The sequence below is a fragment of the Saimiri boliviensis genome, chromosome 14 (genome assembly GCF_048565385.1).
Source record: "Saimiri boliviensis isolate mSaiBol1 chromosome 14, mSaiBol1.pri, whole genome shotgun sequence".
Taxonomy (NCBI): Eukaryota; Metazoa; Chordata; class Mammalia; order Primates; family Cebidae; genus Saimiri; species Saimiri boliviensis.
This window is the reverse complement of record NC_133462.1, coordinates 93,976,346-93,994,275: the sequence shown is the minus strand read 5'-3', so window position 1 is coordinate 93,994,275 and position 17,930 is coordinate 93,976,346. Positions and strand designations below refer to the sequence as shown.

Sequence of the window (17,930 nt, the reverse complement as noted above, 5' to 3'; positions counted from 1 at the left end):
TTTTCAGTTTTCATTTCGACAAACAAGCACTGTAATTATAGCTATTAGAATAAAATCTCTTAACTATTTCACCGGCTCTCCAGTACTTCTGCCCAGGCAGACTGCCTCCAGGAGATGGTGGGTGGAGCGGCCAGCTTAGAAGTGCAGGTGACTGCCTAGGGCCGCCGCCTGAGTCCACACCCTCCCCATTCCCCTTCCTGAGTGTGTTCCCTGTGTCTGTGTGAGAGGCTCTTCCACCATGATTGCCCACAGTAACCTTGCTGGTCTCTGCTTGCAGTCCAGTTGGGCCCAGCCAGTGAGACCTGGGCCATACAGGACAGGAGTCAGCAGGCACCATGTGAGACCTCAGCCTCCCTCCATCAGCCTGCTGGCTGTGTGGCAGGGCCACTGCCAGCATACATGGTACTTTGTGCCAGCTGGGGAATGGTCCCTGCCTGCGTGGGCGGGCACAGCCCCCACCTCTCCTCAAAATGTCATGAAGCAGAGGGCTGCCAGTCTGGAGTTAACCTTTGTGGGGTATAGCCATCAGCAGGTCCAAGGTCTGCCTTCTGTTGGGCAGAGTCCCAAAAGGTGAGGCTGTCCTGGCCAGGTGGCCCGACCTTCATCCCCCTTGACAGTGCCCAAGATAGACAGCGCCACTCCACTCCAGTGGCCATGTGAGGGCGAGGGCAGAGGTCAAAGTCACAGGAGCACACCTTGGCCAGGGACCTGAGGAAGTTCTGCTTAATTTCTTTTGAACTGAGAAACAGGCCAGGCAAGGGAGCTCGCCTGATCAGAACACTCTGAGACTGCAGTGAGCCATGATCCAGCCCAGGTGCCCACATACGTCCTGAACAGCCCTGATTCTTCTCAGGGTCAGACAAATGGGACACCCAGCCCACTGCCCTAGAAGCAGCAGAGCCGAGGGTTGAGGCAGCCAGGTCTTGGCAGGCAGGTGGAGTCCCCAAACCTCAGCCAACTGAGGCTACCCCTCCAGACTCTGCAGTCCTTGACCTCACCTGTCTCAGGACAGGGTTCATCCGTCGCAGGTCCCCACATTGCCAGCTGAGTACCCCCTTCCAGGGCCTCGGCCCTCCCTGGGTGTGGGTAGGGCTTTGGGCACCCATGGGAGGACGGCATTCTTGGACATTATGAAGTATTAGGGCACAGCTCCATCTTCCCAGTGGGATCTCGTTAACTCCTGACACTGACCTTCCAATTAGGATGATACACCTTTCTTTTAAAATATATTTATTGAAATATAAAGAGTCAACGTAAGGAAAAATAGAGGTCCCGTACTTGGCCACAGGTAGATTGCTCATAGGCCCATGGCTGCTGCAGCCGTGAGCAGGACATGGGGAGTCCAGCCTCTACGGGTACCTGTGGGCAGGCTCACCTTCGCAGGGCAAGCCAGGGGCCATCCCTGCTGTGCGAAACCTGGAGGTCTTCCAGGAAGCTGGCTGCCCCAGAGCTAGCTGTGCAGCCTTTACCCCACAGGCTGGTGCCCAGAGCCACTCCATAGGAGCAGCCTCAGGTCTTACCCACACGAGGGGCTTTCCTGAGGCAGGAGGCAAGCAAGGTGAAGGGAGAGTTCCCGGTCCCACAGCAGCAGTGAGCAGGGTCCAACCATCAGGCCTCAGAGTCTGTCATGCCGCCTGCAAGATGGGCTCCTGTCCCCACTGTGTCCCCGCTTCCTCCTCTTGCAGCAGGGGGAGTCGGAGTCAGAGTCATGGTGCCAATGCCTGGGCCTGGGGAGACCAAGGGCAGTCACTCAGAGGCAGGGGTCAACCAAACCCCTACCCACAAGACATGGGCCAGGGCATACCTCTCGGGAGATGTGGAAGACGTGGTGGCCTCCGCTGGTCGCCTGTCTCTGTCTTTCTTCTTCTCTTTTTTGTGTTTCTTCTTTTTCTTTTTCTTCTTCTCCTTCTTGCTTTTCCTGTGGCTCTCAGAGCTGGGAGGGTACAAAACACGCCTCAGAGAGTGAGTCAAGAGAGTGAGCACAGGCAGGTCCCATCCAGGAGATGAAGCCACCACCCTCAAGTGCATCTTTAAATCAGTTAAATGAGATCCCAAATTCCGCTCCTCAGTCACGTAGTCACATGGCCACTGAGACAGACGCAATATCCCTATCTCGTCTGCAGGGCCCGCTCCACCCGAGCTGTGCCCTTGCAAGGTGACACCTTCCTCCCACCTGCACCCACCAGGCCACTCCTGGGGTCACAGGCTCGGGCTCATCACCCAGGAAAAGCCCTGGAGGTGCCACCCACGCAGAAAAAGGCTCCTGCCCAGGTCCTGCGCGCCCTCCCACGGCACAGCCCCCAACCACTGCCAGTACTTAGGACCTCCCTTCAAGGGCGACCCGAGAAACTCCCCTGGGGAAAAACCTAGGATTAAGTGGGACAGGAAGGAGAAAGTAGGGCAGGCCACCGCCAGGGCCGGTGCGCGAAGAGAAGCTGCCACCTGCCTGAGTACGAGCCGCTCCACCGGCGCGGCCTCACCTGCTTTCGGTCTGGTCCTCCACCCGTGGCTTCCTCCTGGCCGAGGCTGCCGAAGTCCCGGGCCCGCCGCTCTCCACGCGGTGGTGCTGTGGACGAAGCGCGCTCTGGGGAGAAATGTGCCGGCCGGCCCCACACCGCGCCCCGCAGCGGCCCGGGGAGCTCCGTGCCCTGCCCCGTCCCACCCCTGTGAGCCCCGATGCGATCAGGCGCGGGGTGGGGTGTTACCGTGAACACAGACAGCCCCAGTTTGGCGGCCTCCTTGTCCTCCCGCGACAGCGCCACGCGGCCCGCGGAGCCACTGCAGTAACAGCGATCAGGACAGTCCGGCAGGGGCTCGCCTCACCCGAGTAACCGAGCCCAGACAGACCCTCCGTCCCCCCGAAACCGGCCCGCACCTGGTGCTCCCCAGCCCCAGCAGCCGGTCCACGCCCTTCTCCTCGGGGTCGCCTCCTTCCCGCTTGCAGACCTCCGCAAAGTCCTGCAGGTGGGGGGAGCGAAGGGAGCGCTCGGGACGGCCCCGCCCCCGCGGCCCTCCACGCGCCCCCGCCCCGGGGAGTTACCTCCTTGCTCAGGCCCGTGGGCTGCTTCTTCACGTTCTTGTAGCCACTGTGAGGGAATCGGGGCGGGCGTCAGGGGAACGGACCTCGTCCCAGCACGAGTCCTCGGCGCCCCGGCCCTTCTCCGGAGGGCCCCGCCCGCGCGAGTCCCCGCAGCTCCGCCCCGTCCAGCCGGGCCCCCCGCCCTCGCCCCCGGCCCCAAGCAGCCCCCGCCGCGCCGCCCAAGCCCCGCCCGCCGACACTCACAGCGCGGCCAGCAGCGCCTCGCGCTCCGCCTCCCGCACGGCCGCCAGCTCCTCCTCGCGGCTCGGGCCCGCGCACGGCGCCCGGCCCTTGGCGTACCAGGTGAGGTCGCGGCCCTTCTGCCAGCGGCCTACGGGCGCCATCAGCGAGTTGCCTGCGGACGTAGGCGCCGTGAGCCCGGCGCCCGCCGGGGAGCCCGGAGCCCGGAGCCCGCCCGCCGCGCCCACCCACCCAGGTAGTTCTCCCGCTGCTTGTCGGTCTTCACGTCCTCCCAGTTGAACTGATCCTGACCGCCGCGCACGCCTCCGCGACTGGAGCCGAACATGGTGCTGGGGCGACCGCGGCCCGCGACCGCGGACCCGCTGCCCCTACCGTCGGACCCGCGCCGGCCCCGCCTCCGCGTCGCGCGCCGTGACGTCACGCCTGAGCCCGCTCCGCTTCGTCACGTGCGCCTGCTCGGCGCCCGACTCCGCGCTCCGCCCCGCCCCCGCGCGCCTGCGCGCTGCTGCACCGGCCCGGCCCGGCGCGGGGACGCCTCCGAACTGCACTGCGCGTTCGCCCAGGACGGAAACGGGCGGGTCGCTGGAGGCCGGGAGTTCCCGGCCAGTTTGGCCAACACCGTGAAACCCCGTCTCTACTAAAAGCGCAAAAATAGTCCGGGCGTGGTGGTGCGCACCTGCAGTCCCAGCCCCTCAGGAGGCCGAGGCAGGAGAATCACTTGAACCCGGGAGGTGGAGGTTGCAGGGAGCCGAGATGGCGCCGCTGCGCTCCAGCCTGGGCGACAGAGCGAGACTGTCTCAAAAAAAGAAGGTTAAAACGGGCCGGGCACGCGCGCGCTTCCAGTCCCAAAGGGACTACGGGAGGGTCGCTTGAGCCCAGGAGATCCCTGTCTCGTTAAAAAGAAAGAACACACACGAGACAGCCTGGCTACCGCCGTCCACCGGGCACTGCCAGCCGCGAGGCCCTGCGGGGAGCCGCACAGGGGAATGCCCTTGAGGATTTGTGCGATTTCTGAGGACTACCCCGTGAGCCTGTGCGTGAAAAAGCAGCTGCCAGACGCCCTCCGAGCTGGGCCTGTCCGCGCTGCGGTGCACTGAACGTGCGCTCCCGCTCGAGCGCTTCAGCGGTGACGAGGTCAGGAGGGCACAGCCTTCTTAGAGGGACGCCGAGGGCTTGGGCAGCTTTCCGCGGCGGGAAGGCGGCGGGAAGGTGTGGATGGGCGACCCTGCAAGGGCCAGGGCAGAGATCGGAAGCCTCAGCCTGTTCCCGTGTAAATACTGAACTAGAAAAGAATTAGAGATGGAGTCACAGTTACTCCTATGATCGTGGTCACATATGCATGCGTCATCATATATATATATACTCAATGTAACCTTTTAATTTGGCGAATCATTCTCCGGTCATGAAGTATGGAACTGAAGTAACATTGTGAAAGAGATGACCCTAAAGCAAGATGCTTTGCTTTAGGGTCATCTCTTTAGAGTCTAAGGCAGGCGTCCCCAAACTTTTTACACAGGGGCCAGTTCACTGTCCCTCAGCCCGCTGGAGGGCCGCCACATCCTGTGCTCCTCTCACTGACCACCAGTGAAAGAGGTGCCCCTTCCTGAAGTGCGGCGGGGGGCCGGAGAAGTGGCCTCAGGGGGCCGCAGTGTGGGGACGCCTGGTCTCAGCCCTCTGTCGCACCCGCGTAAGGGCTGCTGGAGGGCGCCTCGGCTGTGCGGCAGCGCCAGCGCTGGGAAGGCGCCCGCGGTTGAGCCAGCTAGGGAAGGAGACGTGTGACGTGTCTCCTCCCTCGGACGACTTAAGAGAAAACTCTGCAGCCCGCAGGCTCTTGCGGTAGGCCTGGCGGCTGTCAGGGAGGCCTGCAGACATCCAGGAGCTTCACCGTCTCTGTGCGATGTTGTGCCTCAGCGGTTACGTTCCCTGGCTACTTTCATGTTCCGCTTCTGCACCTGGTTCCTCTTCTTAGATTAGAATTAGTAAAAGTAACATAAATCTTAATGTCTTTGTTCTTTCTTGACAAGTATGGTGCTTGTCGAAAGTGCTCAAGCCTTAGGTTTTCTCCTTGCCTTGGCTTCTCGAAAGTCCTGGGCCCCTGTCTCCAAGACACTGACCACCAATGACTCGCCCTACCTACCCTGCCCCCTGCTTTGTACAATAAAAGCCACTTGGGGCCACTGCTGGTCTCTATGTATACTGGTTAGCAGTGGACCCCTGGGCCCAGACTTTTCTCTCAGTATCTTGTGTCTTATTTCCACAGTTTCTTGTCTCTGCGCCAGTAGAGAAGGGCTCAAAGGACCCTGTAGGGCTGGACCCGATAGGAAGTGGCAGTCTGGAAGAGACCCCTCACCAGAGCCTCAGCATGCTGGGCCCCCTGATTTTGGACGCTGTGGCGTCCCCCTGCTTCCCCCTTCACTTCATTCCTAGTGCTGACCGAGAAAGAGTCCCTTGGCTGCTCTGTGACCTGGCCAGCGGTACATTTTCCTCTGCAGACTGAACCCGAGCAGCAGCCTTGAACGTTCCCAGGCACAGATGAAGCCTCCAGGTTTTCTCAAAACAGAAAGAAACTGGACCCAGCCCGAACCAGCTTCCTTAAACCCTCATATAAACTCCATTCTCCAACCCCCTCCCCGCGGATATAGCTAGAGAGAACATTCATTTCACCGCCCGTGGCAAGAACTGCTGCAGCCCACTCTGTTCGGAATCTCCCCTAATAAACGCTCTGGGCACATCCCCCTGGTGTGCTCAATGTTTCTGTAGAATCCTAACCAGCCCCATCTCAGGATGGTGTGGGGCACTCCCTTGTGGGAACCCTCCTGCCACGACTTTTGGGGCAATTCCAGCCACAGGTTGAACTGGGTGAAAACACAGGTCTAGTGTCCAGAACTGTGAGAAATCTGTTTCTCAATGACCCAGCCCATGGGTCAGGCTGTTAGAGCAGCCTGACAGACAGCTCATCGATCTACTCAGCAAGTACCGGCTGCTGCCTCCCTCCTGCAGCGCTGCCCGAGTTCGCACCGCGGAGCGGGTGCGTGGGGAGGGCAGAGCAGCAGGCCACATCCAGGCACACTGAGGGCAACTGGCCAGCTCCTGGGAAGGCTCCCTTGGGTGGAGGGCATCATCTCCTGGGTGCTGTTACAGCTTGCCAGGCCAAAATGGACTTGGCCCACGTGGCAGGGTCCGGCTGTGGAGTCTGACCACTGATTGGATGTCAGGTGTGGTTAAGGGACAGCAGGGCCAGGCGGACGTCAGGCAGGAGTCCAGGACAGCTCTGAGGCGCTGCTCTGGGCAGCTGTGAGGACGTGGCCACTTGGCAACACAAGGACCAGGTTTGTGGGGAGAGCCCAGGTCAGTTTTGAGCCCGTCAGCCTGACAAGCCATAGGCCACAGGAGGGGTCACTGGGGTGGAGGTGGCATGGCCTGTGCCTGCTGGGTGGAGGCCCGGCCGGGGGCACTAGTCACAGTGGTACCCTCTATGTAGACAGCAGTGAAGCTGGACCCAGGAGGGTGGAGGTCAGGGAGCAGAGGGGTGGTGGGGGTCCCAGGGAAGCCCACTAGAGCAGGAGTTGGCTGGGTACAGTGGAGGAAGGGCCGAGTGAGTACACAGTATGGCCAGGTAGCCAGCTCTACATGCCACAGGGATTGAGGCCACAAATTCAGAGACGGGGCTCTGTGGAACCTGCTCAGGAAATAACCCTGCCAGGCAGAGTCCCAGGTGGCCACACAGCCCATCCACATGAGGTCGGGCACTGCTGGGCCACAGGGCCGGAGTCCCAGGCAGCCACACAGCCCATCCACGTGAGGTCGGGCACTGCCGGGCCACAGGGCTGGAGGACATCCCTTGTAGGCTCTCCTCAGCACAGCTGAAGGCCAGAGGGATGAGCAAAGGGCCAGGAACCAACGTGAGGGGCAAGGGAAGGCCTGTGAGGTGGGGATGCTGCCCAGCTCCTCGGTTGACAGCACTGTCGTCGCAGGGCCGGCAGAACACACTCCCACCTCCCCGGCAACCCCAGAACAGCACTGCAAAAACTCCCTGTTGGGCACCAGGTGTCAGAGAGATGGCCTAGCAGCTGGGACCCAGTAACACCCCAAGACAGGGACAGGAAGCGGCCCGGCCCTGAGCTGTCCAAAACCCAGGCTGGTGTGCACGTGGAAGGGACCCGCACATCAGCAAGAGCTGCTTCTGAGTGAAACCAGCCTCTGGACAGATGGAGCAGGGTCTGTGGATCCCCCTGGGCTGTGTGTAACTGCAGTGCTCTGCATAACCCATGAGGAGTCACGGACAACCAGGGCTGGCTGCTCCTCTGGGGACCCTCCCAGGGCAGAACCTTCCCGGGAGCAGTGTGGGAATGCAGGCCCAGGGCAGGAGCTGCAGGCTATGTCCACGGGAAAGGGTGGTCCTAGGGCTGCCCCACTGAAGCTGATGCCTTGAGCCCAGAAAACCCAGCCCCTCCTAGGAACCAACCGGAGGCCCACTGTGCTGTTGCCCTGGTGCCTCTGAGGCCGGGAAAGCAGAGCTTGGTGTTGGGTGCTGCCCACATGGTTGTCTGTGTGCCGCAGCCCCAGAGCAGTGTCCAAAACCCACGACCCTCACCCCGCTCATCCACGGAGCCCTCTCTACGCTGGAGCTCGTGCTTTTCAGGGGACAAGCTGCCAGGCTGGGACACACACCAAGTGAGAAGACAGAAATAGACACAGACTCCAGGTGGCAGCTTTGAGAGCGTGTGATTTAAGAACTGCTCTCCCATCTTAGCAATGTCCCAGCGTGGCTTTGACCAAGAAGCCAGTCACTTCTTGGTCTTGGCCCAGAACCGTCGGTAGCGCTCCACATCAAAGTCATCGCTGAACTCCTGCTCGTAGTCCTCCGTCTGCCGGAGCTGAGCCTCACGCTTCCGCAGCCTGGCCCGGCGCTCCTCAGGAGTCAGCGTGTCCAGATCTATCGGCATCTGCAGGAGACAGACAAGTTTCGTCCACGTGGACAGAGGGACCTTGAGAGCTACTGAGGTGACAGCCCAAGGCCTTCCTCTCAACCTGTGTCTTCCATCCTACACTAGCTTAATTTTCAAACATTCGATTGATTTCTCTCTTCAAAGCTTTCAATCTTTAAAATAAATTGTTCTGTGTTTTCACCAGATTTGATGTTTACAAGAACCAATAAGGCCAGGAACGGTGGCTCATGCCTGTAATCCCAGCACTTTGGGAGGCTGAGGTGAGAGGACTGCTTGAGCCCAGGAGTTCAAGACCAGCCTGGGCAATGCAGAGACCCCATCTCTACAAAAAAAGTCTTCAAAACAAATTAGCAAAGCATGGTGGTATGCACCTGCAGTCCCAGCTACGGGGGAGGCCGAGGTGGGAGGGCCACATGAGCCTAGAGTCAGGGCTGCAGTGAGCCGAGATTGTGCCGCTGCATTCCAGCCTGCTTGACAGAGTGAGACCCTGTCCCAAAAAATAAATTCAAAAATAAAAACATAAGCCAGGTCGGTGGCTCACGCCTGTAATCCCAGCATTTTGGAAGGCCAGGGTGGGTGGATCACAAGGTCAAGAGATCGAGACCATCCTGACCAACATAGTGAAACCACATCTCTACTAAAAAATACAAAAATTAGCTGGGTGTGGTGGCACATGCCTGTAGTCCCAGCTACTCGGGAGGCTGAAGCAGGAGAATTGCTTAAAACCAGCAGGCGGAGGTTGCAGAGAGCCAAGATCATGGCACTGCACTCCAGCCTGGCGCCTGGTGAAAAGAGTGAGACTCTGTCTCAAAAAAAAAAAACAAAAACAAAAAAACATACTAGTGGTTAGTCCTATCTAATGTTGGTGCTTAGAGGCACTTTTGGATGTCACCCTCCTCCACTCCTCCAACAGCCACCTGCTCTCCCAACTCCTGTCATGTAGCAGTGACCACAGCCACATTCCCTCTGAAGGCGACCGGCCACCAGCACTCCCACCACAGCCCCGCCCCAAGCCTGGCACCTGGAAGCGCCCGACGAGGAAAGCTTACCAGCAGCATGCGCCGTGGCTCCCTGTAGCGGATGTGGATGGTGGAGCCATCCTGCTTCACCAGCAGCACGGGGTAGAGGCGCGCGTAGGCCTGGCGGTGCACACGAGCGAGTGAGGCCCTGCTGCTGTCGGCCCGCCAGGCGGATGTGTGCAGGCAGCGGAGTGCAGGCCTGGTGGCCTTCAGAGTGCTGCATCTCAGCAGGCTGCAGATAAACATGCAGGCACCGGTCAGTGCTGCAGCAGAGAGTCCCAACATGACTAAGGCTGGTCGTGACGGGGCACTGCCAGGCCACAGGAGACACTACCAGAGCTAGCACATGCCAGGATGAGACTAGGGGTTTCCTGAGGAGCCACAGGCTGTGGTCAGAGCCGCTCTGGCGCCCCTAGCCAGGAAGAGGCTGCCAGGCTGAGCAAGGGCATGAGGCTTCCAGCACGGGGGAAAGTGGACAACGGCTGGGACGAGGCAGGCTTAGAACTACCACTTCCTGCTGAAGACAGGGGTTCCCTGGGGTGCCCCTAACAGCAATCCCCAGGGACCTGAAAGTTCATGCTTACCCAAGCAGGCTGCCCACTGCTGCCATTCCTCCTCAGAGCCCCAGCGGCACGTGGATGTGGTCAGCACAGGCCCTGGCGTGCAACCTGCTAGGCAGAGAATTCAGAGATCCTTTTTTAAAGGAAGGTTCTTCCACCTAATGGGTTCTCATCAAATCCCAGTCCAGGATGTAGCCACAGACCCCAGTATACTTCCAAGATACATGTAATCTCCATGTCACTCACCAACCTCTCCCAGTAACCCTTGGAATTCTCAGAACCACCTGTAGTGGTATTTCCAAAAGCAGAGGTTGGTCACTGCTCCCACAGATTCTGAGACAGTCTGCAGCAGGGCCTAGGCTGTCTGTTCTGGCCGTTACGAAGTCTGGGAAACCTCTCTGAATGGACTGCAGCCTCAAAAGTGGAGATGGGCTCATGGCTCATGCCTTGGTATCTTTTTTTTTTTTTTTTTTTTTTTTTTTGAGATGGAGTTTCGCTCTGTCACCAGGTTGGAGGGCAGTGGGCCCAATCTTGGCTCACTGCAACCTTCACCTCCAGGTTCAAGCAATTAACCTGCCTCAGCCTCCCGAGTAGCTGGGACTACAGGTGCGTGCCACCATACCTAGCTAATTTTTGTATTTTTAGTAGAGACAGGGTTTCACTATGTTGGCCAGAATGTTCTCAATCTCCTGACCTCATGATCTGCCCACCTTGGCCTCCCAAAGTGCTGGGATTACAGGCGTGAGCCACCATGTCCGGCTCATGCCTTGCTTTCTAAGGTCATTGCCAGTTTTCATAAACACCCAGTGAGGTGAGGATCGTCATGCTTGCTTACAGGAGAATGGAGACCCAGGGCGGCTTTGCTGTGACCTTGATTCCCATGGGAGGCTGTGCTGTGGTGTCCGAGGTAAAAGCCAGTTTCCAATACTCAGATTCCAGGAGACGAGGCTGCACGGAGGCCGAGCGCCCGGCTTCCTCCTCGGGTGTACCCCTATCTCCCACACCAACGAAGGACCTGAAGACAGGTCCTGCTGTATCTAAAACGGAAATCCTGCTCCGTGTCCTATGCCCACATCCCTCTCTCTCAGCCTCACCAGCACAGGAGCCTGCGGCTGGTCCAGGAGGGTCTTTGGGGGAAGCTCCCTTCCCGCTAGAACCCACGGGGACAAGGGCCCAGGACAGATGCAGCCCCCTGTCCCCTTCCCTGCCTCCCTCCCTCCCGACTCCACGGGGAGAAGGGCCCAGGACAGGTACAGCGCCCGTTTCTGCTCCCGGCCACACGAGGTGCAACCTGCGACACGAGGTGCCGCCTCTGTCGCTGCGGAGGGGCCCGAGGACATGCGGTCTGGACTTCCAGGTAGGAAACTAAGGCAAGGACGAAGACACGCAGGAACTCGCGGCACACTCACCACCTTTCACGCTGCGGCGCGCAGCCCGCGACGTCACTGGCAGACGCCGTGTCGCACGGTATGACGTAACCCGCGGCGCGGCGAGGCACGAAGACACACCCCCACTGGGCGGGGCCGGCGCGGGGTGACGTAATCGTGGGCGTGGTCTGTGGGACGCTGCGGCTTACCGGGACCGAGGTGGGCGGAGCGGCGGTGACCTCCGTTCCTACGGCGCGCGCCAGGGCAGGCAGGCGGGGTCGAGGGGGACCCGCGGGACCGAGGGAGGATCCGCGGGGCTGAGGGGGGCCCCAGGTGGGGCTGAGGGGGGACCCGCGGGGCTGAGGGGGGACCCAGGTGGGGCTGAGGGGGGACCCGCGGGGCTGAGGGGGGACCCAGGTGGGGCGGAGGGGGGACCCGCGGGGCTGAGGGGGGACCCAGGTGGGGCTGAGGGGGGACCCGCGGGGCTGAGGGGGGACCCAGGTGGGGCGGAGGGGGGACCCGCGGGGCTGAGGGGGGCCCCAGGTGGGGCTGAGGTGGGACCCGCGGGGCTGAAGGGGGCCCCAGGTGGGGCTGAGGTGGGACCCGCGGGGCTGAGGGGGGCCCCAGGTGGGGCTGAGGGGGGACCCAGGTGGGGCTGAGGGGGGCCCCAGGTGGGGCTGAGGTGGGACCCGCGGGGCTGAGGGGGGACCCAGGTGGGGCGGAGGGGGGACCCAGGTGGGGCTGAGGTGGGACCCGCGGGGCTGAGGGGGGCCCCAGGTGGGGTTGAGGGGGGACCCGCGGGGCTGAGGGGGGACCCAGGTGGGGCGGAGGGGGGACCCGCGGGGCTGAGGGGGGCCCCAGGTGGGGCTGAGGTGGGACCCGCGGGGCTGAAGGGGGCCCCAGGTGGGGCTGAGGTGGGACCTGCGGGGCTGAGGGGGGCCCCAGGTGGGGCTGAGGGGGGACCCAGGTGGGGCTGAGGGGGGCCCCAGGTGGGGCTGAGGTGGGACCCGCGGGGCTGAGGGGGGACCCAGGTGGGGCGGAGGGGGGACCCAGGTGGGGCTGAGGTGGGACCCGCGGGGCTGAGGGGGGCCCCAGGTGGGGTTGAGGGGGGACCCGCGGGGCTGAGGGGGGACCCAGGTGGGGCTGAGGGGGGTTCTGCGGGGCTGAGGGGGGACCTGCGGGGCTGACGGAGGTTCCAGGGGAGCTGAAGGGGACACGGCGGGCGGACTGAGGGAGGACCCAGGGGAGCTTAAGTGGGACACAGAGGACCAGAGTTCAAGGCCAATCTGGCCAACGGGGTGAAACCTGGTCTCTACTAAAAAAAAAAAATACAAAAATTAGCCAGGCATGGTGGTGTGCGCCTCTAATCTCATCTACTCGGGAGGCTGAGGCAGGAGAATTGCTTGAACCCGGGAGGCGGAGGTTGCAGTGAGCAGAGATGGCGCCACTGCACTCCAGCCTGGGTGACAGAGCAAGACTTCGTCTCAAAAAAAAAAAAAAAAAAAAGTTCCTTGGCCAAGGAGGAAGTCCATTTAGATGGTTGGGGAGCCTTAGAATTTTATTTTTTATTTTTGGTTTACATTTGATTTAAAAAAACCTTCAGCCGAATTAAATTTAAAGTTTAATTGGGCAATGAAGGATTCATGAATCGCACAGCCCCCAGAATCACAGCAGATTGACAGAGACTCCAGTGCAGTCACATGGTGGAAGATATGTAGACAAAGAAAAATAACTGCTGTACAGAAATTGAAAGGGAAGTACAGAATGGCTGCATTAGTTATAGGTTGGCGTTTGCCTTATTTGAACACAGTTTGAACCCACAGCAGTGTATGAATGAAGTCCAGCCTCAGGGACTGGCCAGAACTCAGCTATTGCTACAGCTGCATACTCCTGTTAGGTTTTGAATCTGTCTATCTATTAAGCGAGGTTGCAGTTCCTCCATAAAGACTCAAATATAGAAGTATGAAGTCCTTCTCAGGCCACGTTTAGTTCATTTTAACAACTCCCCTCTTTTGGTCATTTTCTCAATTTTGAGAGATTGACCAAAACTTTAGTTATGGTTGTCACTATCCCCATTGTAAATGTAGTAATTTGCTCCTGAAACCCACTGGAAAACAGTAGAACCGTCAGTTTTCCAAAGGTAGGAACAAGGATTGAGAGAACATGTATCGAGTGCCTCTCCTCTTTCCCTTTGTGTTCGTCATTTTGGTGAATTACTGGAAGATGGAGGTTCTGGCCGAAAGCAGGCCTTTAGGTTTCTAAGGAAAAATTACAACTGGTAAAAACCCAGGAAAAATATTTAGGCCACCCAATTTCACAAAGTGGACCACAGTCAGACCCAGATTGCATACAAGACATTTTATAATTCCTGAAATCCAGAACTGGACACCCGCTCTGTGGACTTCTTGGGCCTGCTGGATCACCAGGTCTTCTATTCTGGCCCAACCCCTCTGCTAAAATCACCAAACCTGACCCCATCGTTTGGGAAGAGCCAGTAGATGTGGCTTTTGACAAGCTAAACCGGGAATTTTCTTAAATCCCCCAGCCTTAGGACACCCTAATTATCAACTGCTATGGTTTGAATGTTTGTCTCTTCCAAAACTCATGTTGAAACTTCATCCTCAGTGTAGCAGTATTGAGAAGTATGGCCTTTAGGAGGTGATTATCAGGAGGGTTCTGTTCTCATGAACGGATTAATCTATGCATGGATTTGGGGACTGATGGGTTAATGGATTACAGGGCTATCCTGGGAGTGAGACTGCCGTCTTTATAAGAGGAAGAGAAACACCCTCACCATGTGATGTCCTGAGCCACCTCCCTTGGGACTCTGCAGGGAGTCCCTACCCGAAAGAAGGCCCTCAGCTGATATGCCCCCTTGATTTTGGACTTGCCAGCCTCCAGGACTGTGAGAAATAAATTCTTTTTCTTTATATATTACCCAGCCTCAGGCATTCGGTCACATCAACAGAAGACTAAGGCAACTCCTCTTCTTCTCTTGATCTTGGCCAAAAGGCCAAGAAACAACACAACCCACGTCTTCCTTTCTGTACATGAAAAAGAAGGAAGCACGCTGGCAGTTTTAACTGAAAAGCATGCAGCTGGGCATGGCTGGGGGGTTGAGGTGGGAGGATCACTTAAGACGAGTTTGAGACCAGCCTTAGCAACATAATGAGACCCCCCTCTCTAAAAACATTAAATATTAGCCAGGCATGGTAGAATACCTGTAGTCCCATCTACTTGAGAGCTGGGGTGGGAGGATCATTTGAACCCGGGAGTTGAAGGCTACAGTTATAATCCTGCCACTGCACTCCGGCCAGAGTGACAGAGTGAGACTCTGTCTCTAAAGAAAGTTGAAATTTAAAGTATTTTAAAGGATGGAGATCAGCATACTCCTATAACAGACTACAGTGAACAGTGGGACCTGGGAGCTGCGGCTCTCCTCCTTGTCCGAGGGCTATCTCTGCCACCACCCTGTGGGTCAAATCCACCAAAGAAATCGTCAGGGGATCTCCTCGGACCTTTTTTGTGGCCCACACTGTGGAAAGTCTCTCAGAGTCTCATCGTACTCAGCACTTCCATTCCAGCCACCTCACTTTTTATGAGATCCTTCTCTTAACCACTCCCCATATGACTGTCTCTTCCTGTAATAATTTTAATCCTGCTACTCTCCTTCCTCTCTACTCCGAGGCGAGATGCCACATGACTGTCTGATTTTAATGGATCGTCTTTTGACTCCCTGAAAGGATTGACAGAAAACTCCCCTGGACGACGAGAAGCTATCCCGGTTCACAGATGGCTCATGCTTGCAGGATCTCTTGCTTTGAGGCTGGGAAAGCAGCCCCTTGGCCTTCAGCCGCTTCAGCCCAGCAGGCGGGGCTATTGCCCTCACTGGAGCTCCTTGCTAAGGAGAAACTGCTGACCTTTATACAGACAGCAGGTAGGCCATTTGCAGTTGCTCATGATTTCGAAATGTGGAAGCAGGTTTTCTCACTTTCATAATGAACCTTATGATTTGTTAGATGCAATACAAATACCTGCTGCTGTGGCCATGATGAAGGTTCCAGGCCATTTGAAACTAGACTCTGTGGAGGCCACCTTGCTGAGAATATTGCTAGGAATGCTGCCCTTAAGAGTCCTACTGATTGACGGGGCACACGGGCTTATGCCTGTAATCTCAGCACTTTGGGAGGCCGAGGTAGGTGGATCATGAGGTTAGGAGTTTGAGACCAGCCTAACCAACCTGGTGAAACCCCATCTCTACTAAAAATACAAAACTTAGCCAGGCGTTAGGAGGCTGAGGCAGGAGAATCGCTTGAACCCAGGGCACAGAGGTTGCAGTGAGCTGAGATTGCTGCACTCCAGCCTGGGTGACAGAGTGAGACTCCATCTCAAAAATAAATAAATAAAAATGCGTGATCATGAAGATGAAGACACTGTAATCTGTCAATGATGTGTAGAGACCAAAAACCCAAACTGATGGTAACTGAGACGAATTTAGGTCCTAAGCATTGGTCAGGCTAGGTGAGAGCCTGATCAAAATGGGTAAAAATTTTTTTAAAAAAATCATGGGAGGCCAATGTTTTGGACTGAGCTCTTGCACTAGGACCCAACCAGAGCAGACCAAAACAAAATCAAATCACTTATGTTAAATACACATAAGTAAACAGATCCCAAAACAGACGTTTTTCCTCAGTCGGCATAAGGAAGTCCCCTTACAAAAGAGTAACCAGAAGTAAGCTAAGGTAAGTGAGCTTTTTCTTTTCTTTTTTTTTTTCTGTGGGGGGGAACCCCTCAAGAAGCAAGGCAAGGGTCTGTGGCCTCAGTCTGTTCTCATATAAATATTGAATTAGAAAAGAATTGTAGTTACATAGTTATTCCTATAATCATAATCACATAACTAGTCACATGTAATCATAAATATACATATTTACAATCATATCATCTTTAGTTTTACTAATTAAGTCTCAGGTCATGAAGTACGGAGCTGCAGTGGCATTGGAAAAGAGGTGACCTTAAGGCGAGGTGCTCTGAGCCCGCTGTCCGCCTGCATGAGGGCTGCTGGAGGGCGCCCGGCTGTGCAGCAGCACCAGCACTGTGAAAACGTCCGCTGTTCAGCCAGTGCGGGGAGGACATGTCTAAGATGGCCGAGACATCCCCTTCCTTGGAGGGGTGAGGAGAAAACCCGCTTGTCCAAGCTCCTGCGGTGGGCCTGGCGGCAGTCAGGGGCCCGCAGACACCGGGGACTTCACTGTCTCTATGTGAGGCTGTGCCTCAGCGGTCATGTTCCATGGCTGCTGTAAAGTTCTGCTTCTGCACCTGGTTCCTCTCTTTCTTCTAAGATGAGAATTAGTAACAGTAACATAAATTTTAACGTCCTTGATATTCTTGACAAATATGAAAAAAGTGCTGACGCGTTAGGTCTTCTCACCTGGCTTCTTGAAAATCCTGGGTCCCATCTCCAAGACACGTGACTCGTCTGACCCTATCACAGACCACCATTACCTCACCCTACCTACCTGCCCCCTGCTTGGTACTCAATAAAAGTCAGCGTCCAGGCACTCAGGGCCGCTGCCGGACTCCGTCCTCTGTGTAGCAGTGGACCCCTGCGCCCAGACTCTCTTTTCTCTATCTCTGTCCTGTATCTTTGTTTTCAGTTTCTTGTCTCCACACCTGTAGACAGGGACTCACAGGACCCGGTAAGGCTGGACCCTATAGTTACCAATCTGTTACTTTTCTTTTTTTTCTTTTCTTGAGACAAAGTCTCTCTCTGCTGCCCAGGCTGGAGTGTAATGGTGCAATTTTGGCTCACTGCAATCTCCACCTCCTGGGTTCAAGTGATTCTCCCGCCTCCGCCTCCCAGGTAGCTGGCACTACAGGCGTGCGCCACCACTCCCAGCTAATTTTTGTATTTTTAGTAGAGACAAGGTTTCACCATGTTGGCCAGGCTGCTCTCAAACTACTGACCTTAGGTCATCAGTCTGCCTCAGCCTCCCAAAGTGCTAGGATTATAGGTGTGAGCTACCACGCCTGGCCCAATCTGTTGTTTTTCTTTTTCTTTGTTTTTTGAGATGGAGTCTTACTCTGTAGTCCAGGCTGGAGTGCAGAGGCTCGATCTTGGCTCACTGCAACCTCTGCCTCCCGGGTCCCGATTCAAGCAATTCTCCTACCATAGCCTCCCAAGTAGCTGTGATTATAGGCACGAGCCACCATGCCCAGCTAATTTTTGTAGTTATTTATTTTTATTTTTTTGGAGACGGAGTTTCGCTGGTTACCCAGGTTGGAAGTCCTGTTACAGTGAATCCCAAGTTTCTCCGCAAAGAACCAGTATCACAGTACGTTCAGCCCTCTTATTCTTTAATTCTCCGTTTTAAAGCTTAACTTCCTTGTAATTCCAGTAAACAACCTTCTCCACCGGTTCTAACCAGTAGTTCACATCTGCTCCCCCGGTCCCCGGCTCCATTCTGACTCATCACGGCCACCTGCTCCATTGACCCACCCGTAATCATCCTTCCTGCCAGAACACCCACGCCGCCACTCCAGCTCTGACCCCTGCTCTCTTTAAAACAGCCAGTCCAGATTAGTCTAGCTTGTGAGGTCTAACCCTACCCAGTAGGGTACGACACAGCAGTAGGGACGACTCCCCATCAAGCAGAAGTATCCTTTCCCCCTTTATCCAAGCGTGCGGCTGCCATTGTTCCATCCCTACACTGCACCCTTCTATAGAAGTCAACTGCCTTGCTTAGAGAACTTATTGT

At 57.0% G+C, this 17,930-nt stretch overlaps 2 protein-coding genes across 8 annotated transcripts; both read right to left on the bottom strand.

The window, feature by feature from the left end:
* Nucleotides 1-1,213: 1,213 nt before the first annotated feature.
* Nucleotides 1,214-3,706, bottom strand: C14H1orf35 (chromosome 14 C1orf35 homolog). The gene is made up of 8 exons (XM_039464261.2): nucleotides 3,512-3,706; nucleotides 3,284-3,434; nucleotides 3,041-3,086; nucleotides 2,876-2,958; nucleotides 2,706-2,778; nucleotides 2,481-2,566; nucleotides 1,805-1,933; nucleotides 1,214-1,727 (listed from the first exon to the last, which is right to left on the bottom strand). The coding sequence occupies exons 1-8, from the start codon at nucleotides 3,603-3,605 to the stop codon at nucleotides 1,616-1,618; spliced, it is 774 nt and encodes a 257-aa protein (XP_039320195.1). The 5' UTR covers nucleotides 3,606-3,706; the 3' UTR covers nucleotides 1,214-1,615.
* Nucleotides 3,707-7,986: 4,280 nt separating this feature from the next.
* Nucleotides 7,987-11,286, bottom strand: MRPL55 (mitochondrial ribosomal protein L55). Of its 7 annotated transcripts, none has more exons than XM_010345837.3 (5): nucleotides 11,218-11,270; nucleotides 10,644-10,845; nucleotides 9,833-9,916; nucleotides 9,279-9,480; nucleotides 7,987-8,226 (listed from the first exon to the last, which is right to left on the bottom strand). In XM_010345837.3, exons 3-5 carry the CDS (start codon nucleotides 9,856-9,858, stop codon nucleotides 8,068-8,070), a joined length of 387 nt encoding a protein of 128 aa, XP_010344139.3. In that variant the 5' UTR covers nucleotides 9,859-9,916; nucleotides 10,644-10,845; nucleotides 11,218-11,270; the 3' UTR covers nucleotides 7,987-8,067. The 7 variants fall into 7 exon arrangements, with proteins under 7 accessions (XP_010344139.3, XP_010344140.3, XP_010344141.3 ...); XM_010345838.3 differs by having other exon boundaries at nucleotides 10,644-10,823; nucleotides 11,218-11,269; XM_010345839.3 differs by lacking the exon at nucleotides 11,218-11,270 and adding an exon at nucleotides 11,100-11,211.
* Nucleotides 11,287-17,930: the final 6,644 nt, after the last annotated feature.